The sequence below is a fragment of the Aquarana catesbeiana genome, linkage group LG04, assembly GCF_042186555.1.
Source record: "Aquarana catesbeiana isolate 2022-GZ linkage group LG04, ASM4218655v1, whole genome shotgun sequence".
In the NCBI taxonomy this organism is placed as follows: Eukaryota; Metazoa; Chordata; class Amphibia; order Anura; family Ranidae; genus Aquarana; species Aquarana catesbeiana.
Genome location: NC_133327.1, coordinates 626,479,665 through 626,504,808, shown reverse-complemented (window position 1 = coordinate 626,504,808; position 25,144 = coordinate 626,479,665). Strand labels below are relative to the sequence as shown.

Sequence of the window (25,144 nt, the reverse complement as noted above, 5' to 3'; positions counted from 1 at the left end):
CAAGAAAAAGCAACAAAGGAAAGAAGAAGCAACGAAAGAAAGAAAACGCAACAAAAGAAAGAAAAAGCAACAAACGAAAGAAAAGGCAACGAACAACAAATTTAAAGGACATTATTCATCTCTTGTTTTTTTTTAAGTGCGCACAGGACTATCATACTAACAAGGGGTGAGTGTGTTTGTTTATATAAAAAGGGTAACATGGGATGGTTAACATCTCAAGGCTCAGAAGTATTTTCCTGTACCAACAGGAATACATGCAGTAGTAAGGTAATTAATTAATGCCAGAGTGTAAAGAAGTTATTTAACATGGAAACTAAGTTTAATGCTGCATGTAAATGTTTATGAATATTTTAGCCCTGAACAACAGAAAATGTGTGTTATTACACGTGGTCATTTTAAAACACATATATAGGGGGCAGGAAAAAAAGTTTTCAGAGAAAAAAGTATAGATTATGATTGTGGAAAGAACTGTATGAAATTGAGATTATGGAAAATAACATGGTGTTTAGTGTCTTAGAAATAATAAGTTAAGGATTGAACAATTTTTACAAAAATTCCAAACTTAGATTTGGTTATTAAATGAAAAGTAGTAGATTGTTCTAATTTACTTAAGACTACCCAGAGAAAATATAAAAATATGAAAGTTTTGTTCAATCTAAAAAAATTGTAAAAATAGCAATTGTTAATAGTCTTTGTAAATTAGTATTTCTGGTAAAAGTAAGGACTTTGATTGATGGAGGAGTTTTCTCGGGGAAAAGGCCTATCGCAGTTTTTGGGCAGGACCCAATCTGTGAGTTTCACGAGATTTTCCTCTAAACAATTTTTTTGTCATTACTATAATCAGAAAAGTCATATAACATAGTGTACATGATTTTTGGCAGATGTACAAACAAAATATGTTTAAAAAGTGTTAAAAAGGTTAAACATTTTAAAAACGAAAAACTAGATTGTTACCGAATTGTACAGTGTGTTGTATACAAAGCATGATAGCTAAGATTGACTGTAACAGATCATTCTCTGAAGAGTTTGTGACATACGAGGAGCCTATTACCAACAGAGAAATGCAGATCAAGTTACACAGACTAGTCATCATGTCATGACAGTTTTCACTTCTGTGGATCAAAGTCTTCCAAATATCTGGAAGAGGGTTCATGGATGAGAAAAAATACATTTTTAAAAAGGTATTATTACTTATTAAAGTAATTGTTTTTAAAAAAATAAGATTTTTTGGGTCCTAATAACTTTTATCAAGAGTTCATTGAGATTTTTCTAGACAAAGTATTTGTCTGAGTAAATTTTAATGAATTATATAGGCTTACTGTAGGGTAAATATTTTTAATTACAAGAGAGAACTTATATACAATAATTTGAAGATCTAAAGAAAGCCCTTATTAATTTAGAATTTTTTGATTAATATAGAGATCTCTCTCAGCCATTTTATATTCAAGTGTATGTGGATGATGAGACAATTTCATTGGTATTTATAAAAAAAATGTGTTAAGGGAACATTGTCCAATGCTACAGATCTGAGACATTGTGGGTTTTGCACCATTTTGAAAACATCTTATGTTACACTAAAGGTGTTATTACAAAGAAAACAGAAGGTGTCAACAAACACAGCTTTGTCTAGTGGCAATTGGATGTTAAAAAGATCAGTTGTAGTGGTATATAAAAATACATGGGGATTAAATAGATGCAATGTGAGGGATAGAACCGCAGTTGTGTAAATTAATCATGAAAAAGTCACTTTTTCAACTTTTGGTGGACATTTATTGGGAAAGAATTTCTTGTGCTTCTATAGATGGATCCAAATATTGGCACAATGGAATGACAATATTAAGCTTTCTGTAAGTGTCTGCATTGAAAGCTGATCTTAAGACTGCCATGTGTTTGTTTAGCAGTCAGAGTGTCAGGCATGTGTGGTTCATTCAATCATACTGTATGAGAGGGATGGTTGGTTCTGAAAAGAAATTTCAACATGATCAAATTTCTTTCAGAAATAGAATATTTGGGAAAGCCCAACCTAAATTGTCAGTGTAAAGGAAAAAATACAATAATCTGGTAAGATTATTCTTTTACAAGATTTAATATTAGTCACAGGATAAAAAGGGGGACTATGACATTTTGTCTTAGAATCAGTACAGACTGATGAAGATAATATGTATGGTAAAAAATAATTGATTTCAACAATAATGAATAGAGTTATTTTTAAATGAAAATATTTCTTTTTGCATATCCAGGTACCTGACTGACTGACTGACTGATTGATTTTTTTTTGTTTAAGCTAATGAAAGAAATTCTGAACTACTCATTTTAGAACACTTTGTCATCAAACTTCTGAATAATGTTTTATTTGAACAATCCAATAGGAAAGAGTAACCTGATACTACAAAGTATTGAGGGATTTGGCAAATCTATATAGATTGATTATATTAGTTTTTTTCCACCTACTAAAGGAGGATATTAGGATTTGTTTTTTTTTAGTTAATGTTTCTTTTTGATAAATTAATTGAGGTTATTCTAGAAAAAATAATATTTTTAACAAAAGCTAAGTTGTTGTGAACTTATGTCATATTCCATTGGGGTTGGCTTTCAAACCATGGAATCAGATTATGATTTAAAATTTTGCAGCATATGTATGCAATTTTAGGTATTTAGTAAAGTTTTTGTTTCTTATCATCTTAAATACTCAGGTATTGTAGAACGTATGAATAGTATTATAAAGTCTAAATAGGGTAAGATGATTCAAGAATAAGGTAAAGATTGGGTGACTTATTTACCTGTTATAGTCTTAGTTTAAAAACTTTATTATTTTTTTAAACATTAGGTTTGTTAACTTTTTGAGTTAATGACAGGATGTCTTTTGAGATCAGCATACTCCATTATTTTTATATAATCTGTTGTATAGAAAGAAGTGTGGTTGCAAACTTTGCAAACAACAGGTACAGGTATTTCAGAAGTTTGTTCACAAATTATGGCTAGGCCTTTGCTAAATTTAAATAGAAATGATGTCTTGAATGAGATTTCTACTTCTAATGAGTATGTTTAGTAATTTATTCCAGTAGCTAAAGTTATGGTTAAGAATTATAGATCTGAAGGTACCAGGGATGCAAACAGATGTCAATTGGGATATCAATTGGAAAGATTATTTTGTTATTTTTAAGGTACATTGGAATTATACTTTTTGTTTCTAAAGAATTGGTAATAAATAATAAAAATAATTGGTAAAAATAAGAACTAAATGGGTAGGATGTAATCAGCAGGAATGTTTCAGTTTGAGGAAATACCTCAGTGACAACTGCTCCCGGAAATATATTATTGCATCCTATAGTTATTATATTTATTATCATGATATTATGTATTTTATTTCAAATCTGTATTATGGTTAGAATGAAACGATTTTATAAATTGATTAAGGAAGAAATGAAAAAAGGTGAAAAAATTATGACAGGTATTTTTAGTCGGAAAATTACTTCTGGCTTATCTGATCCTATGATTGGCTGTGGTACATCTGGAGCAACTGATTCAGAATGTGTATGAAAGGGCCACAAATGGAGTGTGCGTGATTTAGTTAATATAATAAATTATATTCAGGGGGGATTGTAGAATAATTATATTAATTCGGCTTTATAATCAAGATCTGTAAGTATGCAGTCTGGGTTCCCTTTTATGCTTTGACTTTGAAAAAGCTCACTCAGCTCAGCATAAGACAAATCTTGAAATAGCTAGGTTGTGTGCATGTCATTTTTGTAACAGTTGTTCTTCATGTGCAAAGTTAATGACTAAAAGGTCAGTAGGTCAGTAGTTTCACAGATAAGAATATACTCAGTATATCTGTCATAAACTTTATTGTAAAGATCTTTTTAAAGGTAAAAACATATTATCCATAATATAGTTAGTTATTTGATATAGTTATTTAATTAGTTAGTTAGATTGAGTTTGTGTGAAGTAGTATATATTTATATATGTATCCAATTATAGTTTAATATGCATTTGTAAGGTTTGGTACAGAATTGCATTTCTGTAGTTTAAAAGATATCCATTACAAGAATTTGGCCATTTGGAAAGGTCATTCACCTTGAGTTTTTTATAAGAATCTGTTGTGTGTTACTGACAATCAAAGAGGTTTAAGAGACGTGTCAGCTGTTGGCAAAGAGAATATTTAGAATAATCACGAATATGATCATTTCATATTTAGTTCTAGCCGTATATGGCTATGGCTTTAGTCTGCTGACTAGTTGATTTGAAATAGTATAAAAACAGAGTGACACTTCACTTCAGGACGCACGACACACGCACCACACACTTCACTACACTTCACTACACGACACAACACAACACATGTCCTATACTCACACACAGAAGGACTTCGCTACTTTTTCACACACATAAAGAAGAAGGACACACGCATTCTTACATTGAAGATGACATATTGTTTACATTAGGCCTAAATACAGCCTACCTCACAAACAGCTGCTAGAGTGGACATCTCTCTGACATAGAAAAGAACAAACGGAGCTGAGACATCTCTTGAACATTCTTGATACAAGTTTTTGTTCTTATTATTTTTGTTTTACTACATCAAGCTGTAAGAAGAATTTAACTTTGTATATTTTCAAGTTGTTGCCAAGTGTGACCAAATAAACTCACACTTTGTTTTAAGACAGCCTGGCTACTGAACTTTTGAACAAAACGCCTAAGACACTGTTGACATAACACGTGTCTGAGAGGAGAAGGTTTTTACACCCTCTCCACATTTTTACACTCGCCATTTAAATAGACAGAGAGCATGCACACTAAATGAAGACTTGGCAAAAATGTAATGCCGCGTACACACGGTCGGACTTTTCGTCTACAAAAGTCCGACAGCCTGTCCGACAGACTTCCGACGTACCTTCGGCGGACTTGCGGCAGACTTTCTTACGAACGGACTTGCCTACACACGACCACACAAAAGTCCGACGGATTCGTACGTGATGACGTACACCGGACTAAAATAAGGAAGTTCATAGCCAGTAGCCAATAGCTGCCCTAGCATGGGTTTTTGTCCGTCGGACTAGCACACAGACGAGCGGATTTCGGGGTCCGTCGTACTTACGACGTAAAGATTTGAAGCATGTTTCAAATCTAAAGTCCGTCGGATTTGAGGCTAAAAAAGTCCGTTGAAAGTCCGGAGAAGCCCACACACGATCGGATTACCAGCCAGCTTTAGTCCGTCAGCGTCCGTTGGACTTTTGTAGACGAAAAGTCCGACCGTGTGTACGCGGCATAAGTGCTCAGTGACAGCTCAGTGCTGGAGGGCTCCCTTTGAAAGGGATGTTTGTCATAATATGCTATTGAGTGATGCATAAACCTGCAGGGGGCCTATTTTTAAAAAGTTTATTACCGTTTTAATAAAAGTGGATTGACCAGCTATTGAAAATAGGCTATATGGATAACAGAAATGGGTATTTATATCTACTTACGTTCACGTGGAACAAATGGGGTGACTTTGCTTCTGGTCCTTATTGGAGTAGGATTATAGTTACACTTCCCAGGGGGCGCTCTCCTGAAAAGAAAATAGAATTATACAGGTAGAAAGTGGGCTTGTTCCCAGCAAAAATGGCTCTATTTGGAGCTCATGTTGCCAAATGCACAAGAAATGAATAATTGACTTAATAAATTGACCAGGTCAATTCAGGGCCATACAGAGTGCATTTTTTCTAAGCATTTGTCTACTTACATTTTCTTTGGGGCCACTTCCTTCTTCTTTGGACTTTTATGTGTGCTGCTCTGTATTGCATTTCAGCATGGTTACATGCATCTGCACTTGTTTTTGCACATTTACAGTGTAAAAAATTGAAGCTTGCTGTACGTTTTTTCATTGCAGTGCACTGTACTGTAATGGCATGAACTATGCCCATAGGGATAACCTGGATTTTGGACTGTCTATATAGTGGGAATACATTCACAAATGTGAATGGGCCCTTAAAAGATTCACCAAACAAAGTATACATAGAAATCAGAGATTTCTGCTTGTTACTTGAGTGACAGAGAGCCTAGTGACGTAGACCATTTCCCAGGGCCCCCACAATTTTAAGGACCCGAAGAAGTTTCTTAACTGTCCTCCATCTCTCCACCTCACGAAAAACTGCATCCTTACAGCAGCAATGAAACAGACACTCAACAGCACTCTGATGACGTCACAGCCAAAAAAAAGTCCTCACCCCAGCATGCACTTCCTACATGTTTCACTTAAATAAGCTTAGATATGAAGATGGGGGAAATCAGACAGAGAATTCCATATATACACATATTGGGTTGAATCGGTTAAGAACAAAATATTTCTTTATGGAAGAAGCACAGTGTGGTTTAGCCTGTCTAAAGTGATGTATTTAGCCATATGAAAAAAAATTACAAATATATGTAAGTCCATACATTGGTTCAGACCTTTTCAACCAGGGTGCCTTGACAAAATGCCTAAAAAGGTATCAAAAATTGTATACAAGCCAGTGTCAGGGCTGGGCTCAGCTCTTTCTTCTCTGAGCTGGCCACTCAGCTGTTGGCTAATTGCCAGCTCCTATCTCTCCACAGTGATTCACCTGTTGATATCCTGCACGTCACTTCTTCCTACTTAAGCCGTCCAGTCCAGATGTTCTCTGCCTCCGCCTTGGTCACATCTCTAGAGGCGCTCTCCTGTGTTCCTGTTAAAGACTTGCTTGGCTGGCATTCCTTCTGGCTCCAGATCCTGCTTGCTGTACTGCTACGTTGTTCTCTGGCTCCCTGACGTTTTGGCTTGTCTGACTATCCATTCCGGTTCCTTAACTATGTTTTGACTAAGTTTACTCTGTTTACTTTTTTATTATTATTAAACAAGTGTGATTTAACTGTACTTCTGTCTCAGTCTGATTCATGGTTTCCGACAGCCAGCAGGTGGATCAAGCCTGCCTTTTAGTTACACAAAGCCTTTCTAGACACTGGCATCATAACAATCAGTGACATCAGTTAATAACATCTGTTGCCTCCACGGCATCCTGGTTTGACCCTCCTCTGCCCCTCTCCCTCAGCACTGGGGTCACATTAGCTGACTGATGGAGATAAGTTGAGGGAGAAGTCAAACATTGGAATTTTAGTCAGTACCAGTGTGCAAAAATGTATTTCAGGAGAATAAATCACCTCTAACGTTGGGTGTCCTGTGTGTGGATGTTGCTGCATTATATAAAGCTATTAGAATAGTTTTTTCTACATTTTAGAATGGGGTGCCTCAAGACTATCCATAATTTTAAAGGGTCCCTTGACTGAAAGAAGGTTGAGAAACACTGCATTAGTTTATCCAAATTACATATCATGTGCATAACCATAAATACATCAAAAATATATCCATAAAAAAAAATCTATCAAAACTTTTTATTATCTAACTGTCAAGAATATTTATAAACCTGTTAAGACATAAAAAACTTTTAATTTTAAAAACCAAAGAATCCATATGTTCCATTCCTGAAAACAGTGGACAAGGACTTTAAGAGAAAGAGCTAAAGAGTGTGTTTTCTATGTTCAATAAAAGAGATATACAATGAATGGAATGGGGGAAACTGTGGGAAAACTGTGGAAGGAACAAATTAAGATATAGGAACCTGAGGAGGGGGATTGGGGGGAAGGATATTTTATTCATAAAAGTGTGTCACATACTACTCAAAATGAATCCCCTGGGGATCCTAGCATTCATTTTAAATATCCAATAAACTTCCCTTTTGCTCAAGAGAGATAAGCTATCAGCTCCTCTGGTGGCATGATCCACTCTATTTTTTGTACTCCAAAGAACAGCAAATCCTGAATATGGCAATCTACAAAATGTCTTACTACATTATTTTTTTTGTTAGTTCTGATGTTAGAAAGATGGTCTCTAAGCCGGTCACACAGACGTCTTGTTCTACCTGTAAATTGCTTATAAGTTATGCAAGAAATGATATACACCACATACCTGGACATATAAGGTTACCATTGTTATATGACCTAACCGAGTGTGGATCATCAAGGTTGACACAACTCAAACAACGACCATGAGCTAATTTGTACATGCTTGTCTTGCTCAACCATGTGACTGGATTGATTTTAGAACGAATAAACTAGAAGATAACATATTTATAATGGTAGGTGCTCTCCTAGCTACAAAATGACTCCCTGTACATAATACCTGCTTCATACCCTTGTCACCATTTAAAAATGGTAAATACCTGAAAACAGTTTGTTTTATTTTCTCAAATTCTAGGCTATAATGGGTAAAGAAGATGGTAGACTGGAGATCCCTACTCACTTTTTTCTTTTTATATTGTTGTTTCTTCTCCTTCTAAATGATTTCCATGTGAGTCTGTTTAGCACTAGTGTATGCTTTTCTTATAATTGACTGATTTGTCCAGGCTCTAGAAATCTCTCCATCATTTGCACCCTTCTTTCTAAACCTTCTAAAGTAGAACAATTTCACCGGCACCTAATTAGGTTAGATAACAGCTATCAGCATTGGCGTGGGGAATTACTATAGATTGTCACTTGTATGATAGTTCTGAGAAGGTTGGGGCTGCTGACATCATGCCCAAGATGTCAGCACCGAGCAGCAGTCTCAGGGCTTTTAGATGTCTGCACAAGGGAGGCTTTACTTTAAATAAAATGCGCAAAACACAATAAATGCAGAAGATTTTTGTTCAAATACAATTTCTTGCAATATGGTCACATTATAAAAAAAAAAATAAGGGTAGAAAGATGAATGGGAGTGGAACATTCAGCACGTTTTGAACTGGGTCATGTTGGAAATCCTGCCGTATTCAGCTAACGTGGCTCCAATATGACTGCCCAGGGCCCCATATCATCTAAAACCAACCCTGCCCCCCATCTTCATAATCCCTGCTGTATTTACATAAAAGTGGTGTGTACAGCCTTGACTGTTAATTGAAAACATGGACACAGAAAGGAAGTAAGTATGCAGGATAATGGACCCTTCAAAGGAAGCAGACAGTTATGGCTGTAATAAGTACCTCCAATGGAGAACATGTGTACATTTCTCAACAAGTGGAAAATATCAGAAAGCAGAAATAGGACAGATATGGTCCAGCGGGCACTTATATTCCATTATGGATGTACTGGATGCAAATTGCTGTGGAATTCAGGCACACCAAGAATTAAGCTGGAACAGCTGCAAAACCCTAAGGACAGCGGAGGGCTGGCAGTACCCAACCCTTGGTTGTACTACATAGCAGCTCAGTTGCAGCAGTTGGTGGGCTCCATGAACCGGGACCCTCCTGGCTCATCGGCGCAGTTAATGCTGATTGGGACAGGAGCGGAAACAATCCCGCTAGGCCTTGAGGCACAACTGTTTCACAAATCCAATAAACTAACGCCCACTCTTACTTTAATACAGAAAGTCTGGAACAAGGGAAGACAGCTGCAGGAGGTAACAGGCTTCACAGAATACAGCCCAATATGGGGGAATCTTTCATACGTAGAGCTAGCAAAGCTGCAACAGGGCCCCAGATGGCGCTCATTTGGTGTTATCCTTTTATCACACATATTTAGCAATGGCAGGCTGCTGACGTTCTCAGAGCTACAAAATAAATACAACCTCCCAAATAACATGTATTATTCATATATCCAACTCAAACATGCGGTGGACACACAAGGTAGTGCTACTCCCTGGACATTGTCCAACACCCCTATCTTTCATCTGATACAGTCCAGCACAGAAACTAAAGGTTTCATTTCATATTGCTATCAAATGCTACTGATGCAACTCTTGAAGGCACACCCGACCAGGGCACCATCCCTATGGGAGCAAGATGTAGGCCCAATTACGGGAGAGCAATGGGAAGAAATCTTACAGTCTATTAATATATGCTCTCTCAACGTGGCCCAGAAGGTATCCCAACTATATATAATACTTAGAGTGCATTACACCCCACTTAAACTATACAAGATGGGTAGGAGGACTGATCCTTTATGTGGCAGATGCGAGCGGCACCAGGGGGACCTCATCCACCTACTGTGGAGATGTCCGAAGCTCCATAGGTATTGGAGTGAGGTCATGGAAACACTCAACCGAGTGTTCCAGACCACCATTCCCCTTGACCCAATTCACTGCATCCTAGGAGTCCTAGAGGATAAGGTCCCGGAAGAGATGACTAGAATAGCACTCACTAGGGCACTGTTCCAGGCACGCAAGCTTATACTGCTTGGCTGGAAATCGACCTCTCCACCTTCAGTGAGATCATGGATTACTCATATGGGCAACACTTTGATTATGGAAAAGCACATTTACCAACACAGAGGCAGCCCCAATAGATTCGAGAGGATCTGGGCACCATGGTTAGACACCCCTGGATTGAGTCCTAGGGAGCTGGTAATGTCAAGACTATTGCAATGTCTCGGGGGGGGCCCATGAGGTTTTATTGATGGTTAGTGACCATAAAGTAATAGAGCATTGAAATATTTCAGGATGATTGGAATGTAATAGTAAATAATGGTATGTTGTTGCACGATGTATGTACAATGGAAGCTATGTATGGAAATTTGTTCAATAAACACCTTTTTGATTTAAAAAAAAAAATGGATGTACTGGATATTTACACTGCTTTAATATACAAGGAACAGGTGGGATGGGTTAGATTGTGCTTTGTAATCACTGAGCTGTGTTGAGCCTAAACTGTAATTCAAAATTATTCATACAGAAACCCTAAAAGGGCACCAACATCCACAAGGCACCGTCTCTCTGCCCGTCTCTCAATTCAGAAGCTTCTATTTATCTATCTATCTATCTATCTATCTATCTATCTATCTATCTATCTATCTATCTATCTATCTATCTATCTATCTGTCACTGGAACAACTGTAAGCTAAATAAAGTGTGCCACGAACTATGTGCCATGGTGTAACAGTGGTTGATGGGCATAGTGAAACATGGGTGCTTCTAAAGGACATGGTTGCTTGGAACATACTTTTATAAATTTTCCAGCATCAGTTTCTTTTGCGGCTCTCAGCATTTTGGTCACATGACCTCTCAAGGCCACCAACGAAGTTGGTGCAGAAAGACTTTCCTCTGCCAGATGCAGATCCGGGTGGGGAGCAGGTAGTCATATAATGCCCATCATGTGTCATGCACTGTGAGTCCCATTCTGACTAAGGTCTTAACAGGGACCATCTCCTCTAAGGGCCACCAGTATTGCCATTATTACCTATCTATAGCTATCTATCAAAAAGTTTGTGGTCAACATAAGCCAGCTCAACAGACTAAAAGTGCTACTTTGGGCTTCTTTGTCAGAAGTGGTGTAACTACAGTTCATGAAGCCGCATAGCAAAATTTTGATGGGGACCCCTAGTGACCTCTCTCTGTGGCACCTGACAGTGTTAACTGTGAAACTGCTATCGTTGATCCTTTCATACAGTATGCCAAAATCAAGGACCAGTAACATGATAGCTTAGCTTAGTCAGTACTCTACAAAATACCAGTGCTGTGGATGAAAGCTTTTAGAGGGAAAGGGGCAGCAGTACAAGGAATTAAAGGATATGTAAAGGTTCTTTTAAAAATAAAAATAAACAAACATGGCATACTTACCTTCCCTGTGCAGTTGGTTTTGCACAGAGTGGCCCCGATCCTCCTCTTCTGGGGTCCCTCAGCGGCGCTCCTGGCACCTCCTCTTCTCAAGTGCCCTGTTGGTGAGCCGCTCTCCCTCGAGGCACTTGTGTGGGCACGCTCCTGTGTCCTGCTGCTGCATCCATTAAACAGACAGCGGAACTCAGCCCCGGCTCACACATCATTGGATTTGATTGACAGCAGCGGGAGCCAAAGGCTCCCGCTGCTATCAATCTATCCAATCAGGACCTGAGACACCGGCTGGAGTGGGAGTGCTCGTCCCTATCGCTGGAAAGACCGGGTTCGGGTAAGTAAAAGGGGGGCTCTGGGGGCTGCTGCATCACAGGAGGTTTTTCACCTTAATGCATAGAATACAACCCCTTTAACTCTTAACCTTAAATTTCCAACTGACTACTCTGTCCAGTACTCTATAACCCTAATACAAACTTTTAAGGCAGCTAAAGACTTTCCAGTGTGCCTCAGAAAGCAATAACTAGCTTTTCAAAGCAAGATTCATGTTGCCTCCACATTTACCAAAAAGCCAGTCACTTTGGCAGCCATAGCCAAAGTACCTAACATTCAACATCCTGTCCCTCACAGTCACCCACAGTCAGTATAGAAGGGTGCATGGCCAACAGCTTCTATCTTTTATTTTCAAAGCTTAAGGGCTCTTTCAAACTGATGCGCTTTTGTTCAGCTTAAGGGCCCTTTCACACTAATGCCCTATACAAACATCGGACATTCCGACAACAAAATCCCTGGATTTTTTCCGACGGATGTTGGCTCAAACTTGTCTTGCATACACACGGTCGCACAAAGTTGTCGGAAAATCCCATCATTCTGAACGCGGTGACGTAAAACACGTACGTCGGGAATATAAATGGGGAAGTAGCCAATAGTTTTTTGTCTCTTAATTTATTCTGAGCATGCGTGGCACTTTGTGCGTCGGATTTGTGCACACACGATCGGAATTTCTGACAATGGATTTTGTTGTCGGAAAAATTTTATAGCAAGCTCTCAAACTTTGTGTCGGAAATTCCTATGGAAAATGTGTGATGGGGCCTACACATGGTCGGAATTTCCGACAACAAGGTCCTATCACACATTTTCCATCGGAAAATCCTATCGTGTGTACAGGGCATGATGCGCTTTTGATACCTTCCCATTGACTTTTGAAAAACTGCACCAAAAAAATGCAGCATGCAGGACTTTTCAAAGCACAGCGCACCTGCTGCATGAAGAATTCCAGAGGACTTAAAGGGATACATCTTCATGCAATTTTCTTCAGTTTTTTTTTTAAGCCCTTAAAAGTGCATCAAAAACTGATCAGCGTGAAAGGGCCCTATTTGAAGATAGAAGCTGATTGGTTGCCATGCACCGCTGCTCCAGATCAGGGGCGGATCCAGGGGGGGGGCAACGGGGCAATTGCCCCCTCCGAGAATGAGGGTGACAGTGCGGGCGGCTCTGGGGATGACAGTGCGGGCGGCTCTGAGGATGACAGTGCGGGCGGCTCTGGAGATGACAGTGCGGGCGGCTCTGAGGATGACAGTGCGGGCGGCTCTGAGGAAGTGGCAAGTGACAATCCGCAACGTGTAGCAGGTGTCGTGACAATTTGCAGCGTGTGGCAAGTGACAATCCGCATTTGGTGGCAGGCGACGTGGAAAGTGACTCCCACTGATTCTGCGTTATGGTGAGTTTAACTATTTCATTGTATATTACAATGTAAGAATGGAAATAATGCGCTTCAATCATCCTGACACCATAATAACCATGGTGCCGTGATGGTTGAAGCGCCAACACCAGCCATTTCCCTGATAAATTGCCCGCAAAAAAATTTATTTTCTGGCAGTGCCCCTCCCGAGACTTGACTCTGGATCCGCCCCTGCTCCAGATACTGTCTGCTCCAGTTTTGATACATTGCTCTGAGTGTTTAAGGTGCGCTGGCTAGTTCTTTAGTTTGGTTTTATACGGCACAGATGTTAGACACGCAACGCTCTATACTGACTGAGGGCTCATTCCTTTGATCTGCAGACGAGTGAAACACATTAAATACAAATGTTACTTTGTATCTCTCTATCTCACATCCTAACAATGTTTATAACCACTGTGACAGATGATAGTAGCAGCTTCTACAGAGGATGTATTTACACAGTGACACTGTACTATCATTTTTACGGTTGATATTTGCTGGCAGATGCAAGAGTGGAAGCCAAGCCCAGCAGGGCAGAAAGAAAACACTTGGATGAAGTTTTCTGGGGGATGTAGTATGCCCAATGTCTTCAACTGGTTAAACATAAATGTTTAGACTCTTGAGTAAGAATAATCATGATTGCTCATTAAGCCCTCAGAATCCTTAGCTGATCCAGAACACACCTATAAAGTGTTTAGTTTTGTTTACATTTTATCAAGGCAAAATATTTTTTCTTACCCCTAAAGGTAATCACAAACAATGATCAGCCATAACATAATGAGCACCCACCTCATATAAAGTCCCCTTTTGCCAACCAAACAGCCCTCACACATAGAGACGGGGTCTCCACTAGATCTCTAAAGGTATGCTGTGGTATCTACATCTGCGGGCTTACCTTCTTCCCATAGTGCATCCTGGTGCTATCTCTTCCCCAGGTAAGCAATGCACACTCCCAGCCATCTACATGATGTAAAAGAAAACTTGATTCATCGGAAGAGGCCACCTTCTTAGATTGCTCCATGGTACAGTTCTGATGTTCACGTACCCATTGTAGGCACATTTGGCTGTGGACACGGGTCAGCATGGGCACCCTGCCTGACCGGTCTGCAGCTAAGCAGTTCTATATGCAACAAACTGTAATGCACTGTGTATTCTGACACCTTTCTATCGGAACCAGCATTAATTCTATTGGATTCTTCTATTGGATCGGACTACACAGACCAGCCTTCGCTCCCTACGTGCATCTTTGAACCTTGGCTGCCCATGACCCTGTTTTCGGTTGGCTGGTTTTCCTTCCTTGGACCACTTTGGTCAGTCCTGACCATTGCAAACCAGGAATGTCCAAGAACTGCAGTTTTGGAGATGTTCTGACCCAGTTGTCTAACTATTACAATTTGGCCCTTGTCAAAGTCACTCAAATAATTATGCCTGCCCATCTTTTCTGCTTTCAACACATCAACTTCAGAGACAACATGTTTACTTGCTGCCTAATATATCCCACCCCCTTTCACTTGCCATTGTAATAGGATAATGAATGTTATTCACCGTCAAAGGTCATAATGTTATGGCTGATTAGTGTACAACAACATTCTGTTAAAGAGTAACTCCACTTTTGTTGAGAAAAAAGCATTCACACCTTCAAAGATAGAAGCTGTTGGCCATGCACCCTTCTATACTGACTGTGGGTGACAGTGAGGGACATGATGTTGAATGATAGGTACTTTGGCTGTGACTGCCCTAAAAAATATATGCTACCCACTGCTGGGTTTGTTTACTGGCTTTTTGGTAAATGTGGAGGCAACATGAATCTTGCTTTGAAAACATAGTCCTCAAGGCAGTGTTTGGCGGCTGGGGACAGAACCTAGATTAATGGTACCACAAACTCCAAAGTTGTGGAAGATGGTATCAGCAAAGATCTGCAACCATTCTTTGATCTGGATTGTTCTGACTGTTTTATGTTTTATGTTATTTACAGTTTTGTTTAATATAAGGCCAAACCAGCCATTTAACTCCAATATGGATTTATGCCCCGTACACACGGTCGGATTTTCCGATGAAAAATGTTAGATCGGAGCGTGTTGGACATTTTGACCGTGTGTGGGCTCCATCGGAAATTTTCCATCGGATTTTCCGACACACAAAGTTTGAGAGCAGGCTATAAAATTTTCCGACAACAAAATCCGATCGCGTCAATTCCGCCCGTGTGTGACCAGTTCCGACGCACAAAGTGCCACGCATGCTCAGAAGAATTTCCGAGACGGAACAGCTCGGTCTGGTAAAATTAGTGTTCGGAATGGATACAGCACTTTCGTCAAGCTGCAATGTTTCAAATAGTTTAATACAGCGCACTCTCTTCTTCTTTATAATGTGAGAAGAATGAAGTAGTTTTGCTGCTCATATTCACACAGACTTCTCACAAACTTCTTTCTTTATTATTTATTGTGATTCCTTCAATATATTTAGATTTGTCACATCTTCCCAAATTTTTTTTTGTTGGTTTTTAAATTTTTTTTTGTTGGTTTTTAAATTTTTTTTTTTTTTTTGGTCAAGGCATTTTTTTAATTTTTTTTTTGTGTTTGTATTTTTTCCAAGGCTGATGTTTTTTTTTTTTGTTTTTTTGGTGTTTTACTCCATAATATTTTTGTGTGTGTTTTGTGTGTCAAGTTACCACAACACCATTGATATCTTGTATTATTTAATCTCAATGAGATTGTTTGGTGTTGGTGTCCCTTGTTAATTTCACAATGTATTTTTGAAATGTACCTGCCTACTCACCAACAAACTGTCCTTTTTGAAGGAAAACACACATAGGCGAGTATAATTTAACCAAAAATCCCTTTATTAAGGGCTCACAACTAAACAAAGAGGGAGGCAACGCTAGAGAAACAGCAGAAATTGGCGAAGCCTTTGGCCCCCAGGGCACACATCAATTAATTTAAAGCAAAATTGGTGGCCTGAGGAGTCCATATCTAAGGGAGTGCAGTCTGGTCCAGAAGTCCCAGAGATCCGGAAAGCAGCAGGTGACATCTGTGTCCCCAGGCTGTGGTCATACAAGAGACTGCATATTTTGCCAGACCAGACTGAACCCAGGGTCATCACTCTCTGGTCTTCCTTCCACACTGTGGCTCTGGTGGTGGAGTTGTGGCAGCAGGAGGAGGAGGAGGGGCCAACTCACTCAGGTGGGTATTGGGTGTTAGTTCACCACTCACCCCCTTACTTAGAACTTTATACAGAAGATCCTCACATAGCTTGCGTTGACCCTCCTGCATGCCCTGCAGTTTTGTGGCAGCCATGCAGGCAAAGGCCTCTTCAGGAGTGGGTAAGGCTCTGAGGGACGCAGAAGCCTCCTGAATGAGCATGAGCGCTGAATCCTGCATGTGAGTCGCCTTCCTCAGTCTTTTATATGGAAGGCGGAGGGGAGGAACCTGCGATTCTGTCAGGCTGCGACTGGTCCCAGGCTTCTCCTGGCTGCCACTTAGCCCCGCCTCCTCCTGGCTGACACTAATCCCTGACTCTTCCTGGCTGCCACTTACCCCCGCCTCCTCCGGTGTGCCACATTCCACAACCTCCTCCTGGCTGAGGTCTTCCTGTGTATGAAAAAGGGACATAATTTTATTTTTTTATTCATCAATCACACACAATTTTCATCTCATGACTGTTGCAAATTGAATGTTAACAAATATAACAGACTATCATTCTGAGCCCAGCATTTTTCTTTCTTGTCCGACTTTTTGGTGCCCACTACTGTCTATTGATATGTAAAACACTTTATGAAATCAGCAATTAGTGATCAATAATAACATCTAGTAAACATCATTTATTTATTGACCAGAAATCTGTAGAACAATGCTATACCTGACTCCATCTGGGCTCCTCCACTTCTTCCTGCCTGGAAGTCACAGGTTGGACATCGGAAGCCTCAGCTGAGGTGGAAGATAGGGTGGAAGGAAGAGTGGAAGTAAGAGTGGAGAGGGATTCCCTGACTTCAGTCTGGTCTGACAGAAAACGAAGTCTCTCATAGTACCACAGACTGGGGACATAAATGTCATCTGCTGCTGCTCCTGATCTCTGGGAATCCGTGACTTTCTTGCGCTCCCTAAGATATGTGCTCCTCAGGCCACCAATTTTGGTTTTTGAATAAGGGATGGTTGCTGTGGGGACCACCGGCTTCACCAACTCCAGCAGTTTCTCCAGCGCTGCCTGCCTCTTTTGTTTACTGTTGTAATGGGGATGTCTCACCTGTCACAGACAGGGCAGCTCCCTGTATTTGTCTATGAACAGGGGGAGGAAATTGTGGTCATTGAAGCCATCCATTTTATCTGCAAGACACAACACAAGACAAACCCTAATGTTAGGCAAAACTCTCCTAATATATTTACAATATAGGCCTCAATCTAGAAGCAGTATAGGCCCAAGTTTAGATCTTACCTTCGTTTTCACGATCGGCGCCTCCAATACTCCTTCCTCCGCTCACAGATCGTACGTACTACGCACGGGTGTTACGCTTTATAGACACTGCGCATGCGTGTAACTCCACCCGCCCCTGACGTTCTTTCTAGTCTATTCCCCGCCCTTTCTCGTTCGGCACAGTGGGGGAAGAGCACATGGCGGAGACACAGCAGGTGCATGCTAATTATAGCAACAAGGGGGAGGAGGAGGAAAGCCCGGAGCCTGAAACGTCCCGATCCCGGAAGAGACGATTTAAGGCATCAAATATGTCCTTTGGGGAGATGTTGGAGATGGTCGACATCCTGAAGAGGGCCGACTATGACGGGAAGTATGAACCTTACCCCAACCCCAATATCAGAAAGGCCAAGATCATGGCGAAAGTGGTCAAAAGTTTGCACCGGAATTTTGGGGTACGACGATCGAAAGATCAGATCAGGAAGCGGTGTTCGGACCTCAAATTAAGAGAGCATGAGCAGTACCGAAAGATCTGGAGAGTGCTGCAAAAAAGTAAGTAGTTGTGCTGTGTTCCGATTCTTTTTATGTTTATTACGTTCGTGCGGCTCCATGTGCTTTTATTAACTGTTATCCAGTTTAAAATGTCAACTTTCATGTTCATGGGCCACATTGTTCGTTCGTATCAAACATTGTTCGTTCGGCCTAGAAAACACCATTCTTTTGGCCATATGCATTTCCCCACATTTTTTAGGGCCTACTTGTCTGACAAATATTTGGTTGTGTAGATGGGTTTGTAACTAGAATGAAATGCAAACTAGATTCTGTGTAAGGAGAGGACACTCAGCAGCAGTTTACACATCTGGAGCACTAGTGTGGGACACAAGAACAATCTTTTTATTAGTGGCCCACACAGGTGCTCCAGTGTATACTATAGGGGGGTCTCTATCTGTGAAGCTTTTACAAAACAGGTAAAGTATTGAAGCTTGACAAAGGACAAGAAAAATGCTTCATCTTGGAACTCTGCCCACAAAAAAAACTGTACCCCATTTCCAAGCAATGTTTCATATTTATAGTTCTGACATCAAATATCTGTGTGCTAAGTATACCATTTTTTTTCTACATAAGGGATAAAAGACTCGGAGGACACCCCTCATCCGAGGAGACCACAGACCCCCCACCTCTGGAAGAAGGAGAAATCCCCCAAAGCCAAGCAGAGCAGGAGGAAGAAGACATGGTGGAAATTGTCACCACAACAGGTGAGTGTCTGCGACCACAGGCTCAGGTAAGAGATGGATGCCCGCATATTTATAATACATGTTTTTTTTTGGTTTCTATCTTTTTAGGTGATCGTGATGTTGAAGATCCAGATCCTTTCACCTCTGAAAGTGCCCAGATCCTGATCGGGGAGATCATGGGGTGTAATAGGGACTTGGAAAACATCAAGAAAAAGATCAATGATGTTCTTCAAGAAAATAAGAACATCATTGATGTTTTAGGGAGAGTTTAAAAGCCCTCCAAATCCCTTTGTTTTTTCGTGTGCTACAATTTTTTTACCTTCTTTTGTCAAATTGTCGAAAAGCCAAATTTTGAAGAGGCACACCGTGTGTCAACATGTGCTATCTGCCATCACGGGAGATCAATAGACGCTTTTTGGGGGTGCAACCCCTTCCTCAATAATAAAGTAGCTGTGAGGAAGGGGTTGCCCCCCCAAAACACGTCCCTTGATCCCCCATGATGGCAGGTCGCACATGTTGACATTCAGCTATTTGTGTGCATCTTCAAAATTTGGCTTTTCCTGGGGTGACTTCACCCCATCTGAACGCAATATCAAACACAGTTTGTAAATACTCATGTCTGATATTGCCTTCAAGTTCTACCAAATGTGAACTTTGTGTCTTTCTAGTTGGATTGAAACATGCCTGTTTTATCTCAAATGGACATTTCTACTTTTTCTAATGTGACCCCAAAAATTGTTATACATCAAACATGTTGGTTTGTTTTAAAAACCTTTTACAAATGCACATGTGATTGTGCTGGTATTAAAAAGATTGTTAATCAAGATTGTGTGGATTATTGTCTCAACACTACAACACTTTTGTGGTGCTCTAATTGCTGTTTTCAGTGACAATGGGTGTTATTTCCTAAGGGCAAAGCCACTTTGCACTACAAGTGCAGTTTCAAGTGCACTTGTAGTGCAAAGTGTCTTTGCCTTTAGTAAATAAAACCCAACACTGGTTTGTAATGTTACACAATCACGCCATTTTCAGGACTCAACATATTTCTCTCAGGATCAGCTAAAACAAACACAAGCAGTAAATGTCACAAAAGAATTTTCTTCTTTTTTTTATTTGAAAAAGGTTTTAGACATTGTTTGGCATATTGATAGCCCCCCTACCCGCAAATAATTCAAGGTATCTTAGCTGGACATCTTGGGCACTCAGGGGGGCAAGCCAGGACGGCCACTTTCAAGCGCCGTCAGGGTTGGTTCATTTTGAATTCCAGCCTCAGGCCCAACTGAGCCAGCATAGTTGGCAGAATGTTGTCGTAAAAAGTTGTGTAGAACACAGCACACCAGGATAATATGATTCAGTTTGTACTCCGCCATGTGTATGGGTGTAAGAAATAGGCGGAACCGGCTGGCCATGATTCCAAACGTGTTCTCCACCACTCTTCTGGCTCTGGCCAGCCGGTAATTAAAAACCCTCTGGTCCGGGGTGAGGGTCCTCATCGGGAATGGCCGCATAAGATGGTCCCCCAGCGCAAATGCTTCATCCGCAAGGAAGACGAATGGGAGTCCTTCCACATTGTCTTCTGGAGGTGGCAAGTCCAAGCTGCCATTCTGGCGACGCCTGTAGAACTCCGTCTGGGCGATGACTCCACCATCCGACATCCGGCCATTCTTCCCCACGTCCACATACAGGAACTCGTAAGTAGCCGACACCATCGCCAACATTACAATACTATTGAACCCCTTGTAGTTGTAATAGTACGACCCCGAGTTGGGTGGTGGGACGATGTGGACGTGTTTCCCATCAATTGCCCCTCCGCAGTTAGGAAAGTCCCACCGCTGGGCAAAGTGGGAGGCCACAGTCTGCCATTCCTGTGGCGTGGAAGGAAACTGTCTTTTAGCACATAAACGTGGAAAGCAGATTAGACACAAACATTCTTTGCCAAGACCAAAGTATAAGGTACACCTATCAGATCCCCCCCCCCCTCTCATGGGCCATTTCTAACATTATAGGGGGGGGAACTCTTGGACAGGTAACCCTCAACACTTCATTGAGAGATGAACGCCTAAATAATGGGTATTACTTTGAACAGCCCCTCCTTAGTTACACTATTGCAGCCCACTGGACAGGTAAGAAGTGTCATAATACAAAGATATAAATACACACTGTACACATTTGAGCACATTTGGACATTCTGCTATTACCTATCAAGAAAATAATAGTATACAAAAACTTTAAACAGTACCATTTGAAAGTATTCAGGCAGGCCCTTGCACTACATGCTTTGGGGAATTCATCCATAAATATGACCACAAAAGAAATGGGTATAGTGTGTATGTGTCAGGGTGATAACCGTAGGACGGGTAATTCTGCCAGAATTCCTCATGGTGGTGCCCTTCTGCCTATTTAAGCCTGCTGCTGGTGCATGCTGGTTGCTGAATTATCATCAGCTTCCTGTATTCCTTGTTCCTGTTGTGATATCTGCTTCCTGTTACTACTCGGCTTGCCTGACTGCTCCAGTATTCCGCCTGCATTGACCCCGGCTTGGACCTGACTATTCTTCGGCTCCGCATCTGTACCTTGATCATCCTCCTGTGTTTGACCCCCGGCTCGGCTACCTTCTCTGTTCCTGATTATCCTGCTGTACCTCACCTTGGACTGATTCCTGTGCTGAATGACCATTGGCCTGGCTCTGACTCCGCTCCTGGTTGCTCCACGGCTCCATACCTGGAATCCCTCCTTGCACGGTTGCCCTTCAACCTTACCAGCACACCCCAGCAGCTCCCTGCTATCTGCTACTCAGCAACAGCGCTCTGGCAACCCGTGCACCTTTAGGCACCGTACTCCCTGTCTCACTCCCAGGGTTACGCTGCACTTAGCCGCAAGGGGCGCCCCCTCTGCAATCCGGCCTCACATCCAGGACTCTGACAGTATAATCCAGACATGACTGAGGCCGGCGGAGGTGCGTCCCCAATATAGAGACTTTATACCAACAGGCCGCTACCCTTACACGATTGGTCCAAGTCCTTCAGGAAGGATACCTTCAATTAGAAGGAAAACTCCAACATTTTATGCTACCATCTGCCTTTTTGGATCCTGGTTCTTCCTCCACCAATCTCCCTGCTACGGCCTCTTCAGTACTGACTTTGCCCCCAGAACCGCGGGTACCTACCCCTGAATGTTTCTCTGGAGACCGGCAGAAATTCAGATCCTTCAAGAATGCCTGCTTGTTATATCTGGCTCTGCAACCCCGTACCTTTTCCACTGAGACTGTCAAAGTTGATTTCTTATGTCCCTGCTGACCAACGAACCCCAGGCATGGGCCCACAGGTTATGGGAACAGAAGGACCCAGCTACTAGTTCAGTGGAAATGTTCTTTGCGGCCTTGTTGCAATTGTATGAAGACCCCCAGCGTACAGCCACCGCTGAGGCCGCTCTGCATTCTCTTCAACAGAAACGGCGCCCGGTGGAAGACTATACTGTGGACTTCCGCCGGTGGTCTGCCGATACAGACTGGAATGAGGCTGCGTTGAAATACCAGTTTCGCCTGGGGCTTTCTGAATCCCTTAAGGATGAGTTGGCCAGGGTCGGCATCCCTGCTACCCTTGAGGGGCTCATTCAACTATCCATCCAGTTGGATAGACGCCTTCGGGAGTGCCAGGCTGAACGTTCTCAGACTCCCAAAGTGCTGGTACCAGAGATCGGCGCTAAGCCCGTTGGTTTGGTGCGATCCGCACTGACTCCTGAGGAAAAACAGCGTCGGCGTCAAGCCAATCTCTGTCTCTATTGTGGCCGAAAGGGACATTTCCTGAGCAACTGCCCCATAAGGCCTAGCAAGGTGCCCAAGAACTCTCCAGTGTACTTCCAGATGTCCGGAACTTCCACTTCTCTCCTTATCCTTTCCATCACGCTATAGTTGGCCGACAAGGGGGTTCAGCTTCAGGCCATAGTCGACTCCGGGGCATGCAGTTGTTTCTTGGACTTGGACTTAGCAGTAAAGCTCGGTCTGGCCCTAATTCCCAAGAACAATAGATTGGAAGTTCTCCTGGCTGATGGCACCCTGCCTAGTTCCGGTCCTGTGACACAAGAGACCGTTCCTCTTTTGGTTACTACTCCTGATGGTCATATATCGCTCTGGCTTGCACGCGTCCGTGGGGGGCAGGAATAGGTGAAACCTTGTGCCTCCTTGTGCCTCCTTGTGGAGACTTGTGGTATATTAACTTCTACTTGAATTCACAATACTGAAGGAGCAGCACTTGTATCTACATCTATATACTTGCATACTATCCCCCGCAATACGCCTCGCTTTTCTTATGTGGTTTTTAAACTGTTCCCCAGAGTAACCATTGATAACATTTTCAGGTAAGTGATCAACTGATCATTTAACCTCTAAACGGATTTCCACTGATAATTCTACATAACAATTAATTGATTTATCATATTTTTTTTTCAATTAACTCAGATGAATCCCTCTTTTCAATTATGACCCTGAAGAAGGACCGATATACTATGTACCCCGAAACGCGTCGGATTTGAAGAGAGATTTTTATTCTGTATACGTTATCATTGTTGACTGATTTATATGAACCATGTCTATTATGTAATATGTTTTTGCTATGTATGATATCCACACTGTTTTTAGAAAATGAATTTTTTCCTTAATAAATATACTTTTTTATTCTTTATATGAGTCCGTACTCTGCTACTGTATACAAATTTTGTGCAAGTGCCGGGAAAATCCATACAGGGGAACCCTTTCTTTTCTGTTGTTTATGTTTTGGATGTGGCACGGCTTTTTTCTTCCCTAGGAGAGTTGGTCGCTCTTTCTTTATTATGTCATCAGGAATTCATACGTTTTGACATTCTAAGCTCACCTATGTTCCCCGTCATCTTGGGTACCCCATGGCTCCAAGCTCACAACCCCCAGATCAACTGGATCAGGAAAGAAATTTCATTCACTTCACCTTATTGCCTACAGCACTGTCTTGCCCCTGAAACCAGTAATGTAGCCAGTTGCCTGTCAGTTCAACCTGTACCTGTCAACAACCAGAGTATTCCACCGGCCTACCAGGAGTTTGCAGATGTCTTTGACAAGAAAAAGGCTGATGTCCTGCCACCACACCGGTCATACGATTGTCCAATTGAATTACTCCCAGGAGCCGAAATCCCATTCGGTCGCATATTCCCCCTCTCGGAGATGGAACTAGGAACATTGCGACAATACATTGATGAAAACCTGGAGAAAGGTTTCATCCGCTCCTCCTCTTCTCCTGCTGGAGCCGGAATCTTTTTTGTCGAAAAAAGGGACAAATCCCTTAGACCATGTGTGGATTACAGGGAGCTCAAAAAAATCACTATAAAAAAACGTTACCCTCTTCTTCCAGTTCCGGAACTTTTCCAGAGACTCCGTACTGACCGAATATTTACTAAGCTTGACCTTCGAGGAGCCTACAATCTCGTTCGCATCCGAGAGGGTGACGAATGGAAGACAGCATTTAGAACTCGCTTTGGACATTTCGAGTACTTAGTGATGCCATTTGGATTGTGCAACGCCCCGGCCACATTCCAACATTTCGTAAACAATATCTTTCGAGAATTTCTGGATTACTTCGTCATCATCTACCTGGATGATATCCTGATATTTTCAACCACCCTGGAGCTCCATCGTACACATGTAAGGACAGTTCTGCACATTCTACGTAAGCACAAACTCTATGTAAAAGCAGAGAAGTGTGATTTCGAAAAGGAGTCAATACAATTCCTGGGGCTAATTATCTCCACTGGTGGTGTTGCCATGGACCCGCAAAAGGTACAGGCAATCTTGGACTGGCCAACTCCATCGGATAAAAAGGGAGTACAAAGATTTGTGGGGTTTGAGAACTTTTATAGGAGGTTTATAAAGAACTTTTCCTCCATCATCTCACCAATCACCCAAGTTACCCGTTTACATACTGTGTTCCTGTGGTTTTCAGAAGCCCAATCAGCTTTTGATAAGCTCAAATCCCTCTTTACCTCCGCACCTATCCTGCAACATCCTGATCCGGCCCTCCCTTACATCTTAGAGGTTGACGCCTCTGAAGTTGCCACAGGGGCAGTCTTACCCCAACGTCAGGGTCCTAAGTCGTTACTCCATCCTGTGGCCTTCTCCTCGCAGAAGATGAGTCTGTCTGAAAGGAATTATGATGTGGGAGATTGAGAGCTCTTGGCTATTAAAACTGCCCTGGA

General features: G+C 41.6%; 1 protein-coding gene across 1 annotated transcript in view; it reads right to left on the bottom strand.

Annotated features, from left to right (window-relative positions):
* HHIPL2 (HHIP like 2) overlaps nucleotides 1-25,144 on the bottom strand; it is a 106,631-nt gene that overhangs the window by 5,599 nt on the left and 75,888 nt on the right. Inside the window, exon 8 of the mRNA XM_073628973.1 lies at nucleotides 5,466-5,548. Within this exon, the coding sequence (XP_073485074.1) occupies nucleotides 5,466-5,548 (83 nt within the window). The remainder of the gene's footprint in view (nucleotides 1-5,465; nucleotides 5,549-25,144) is intronic.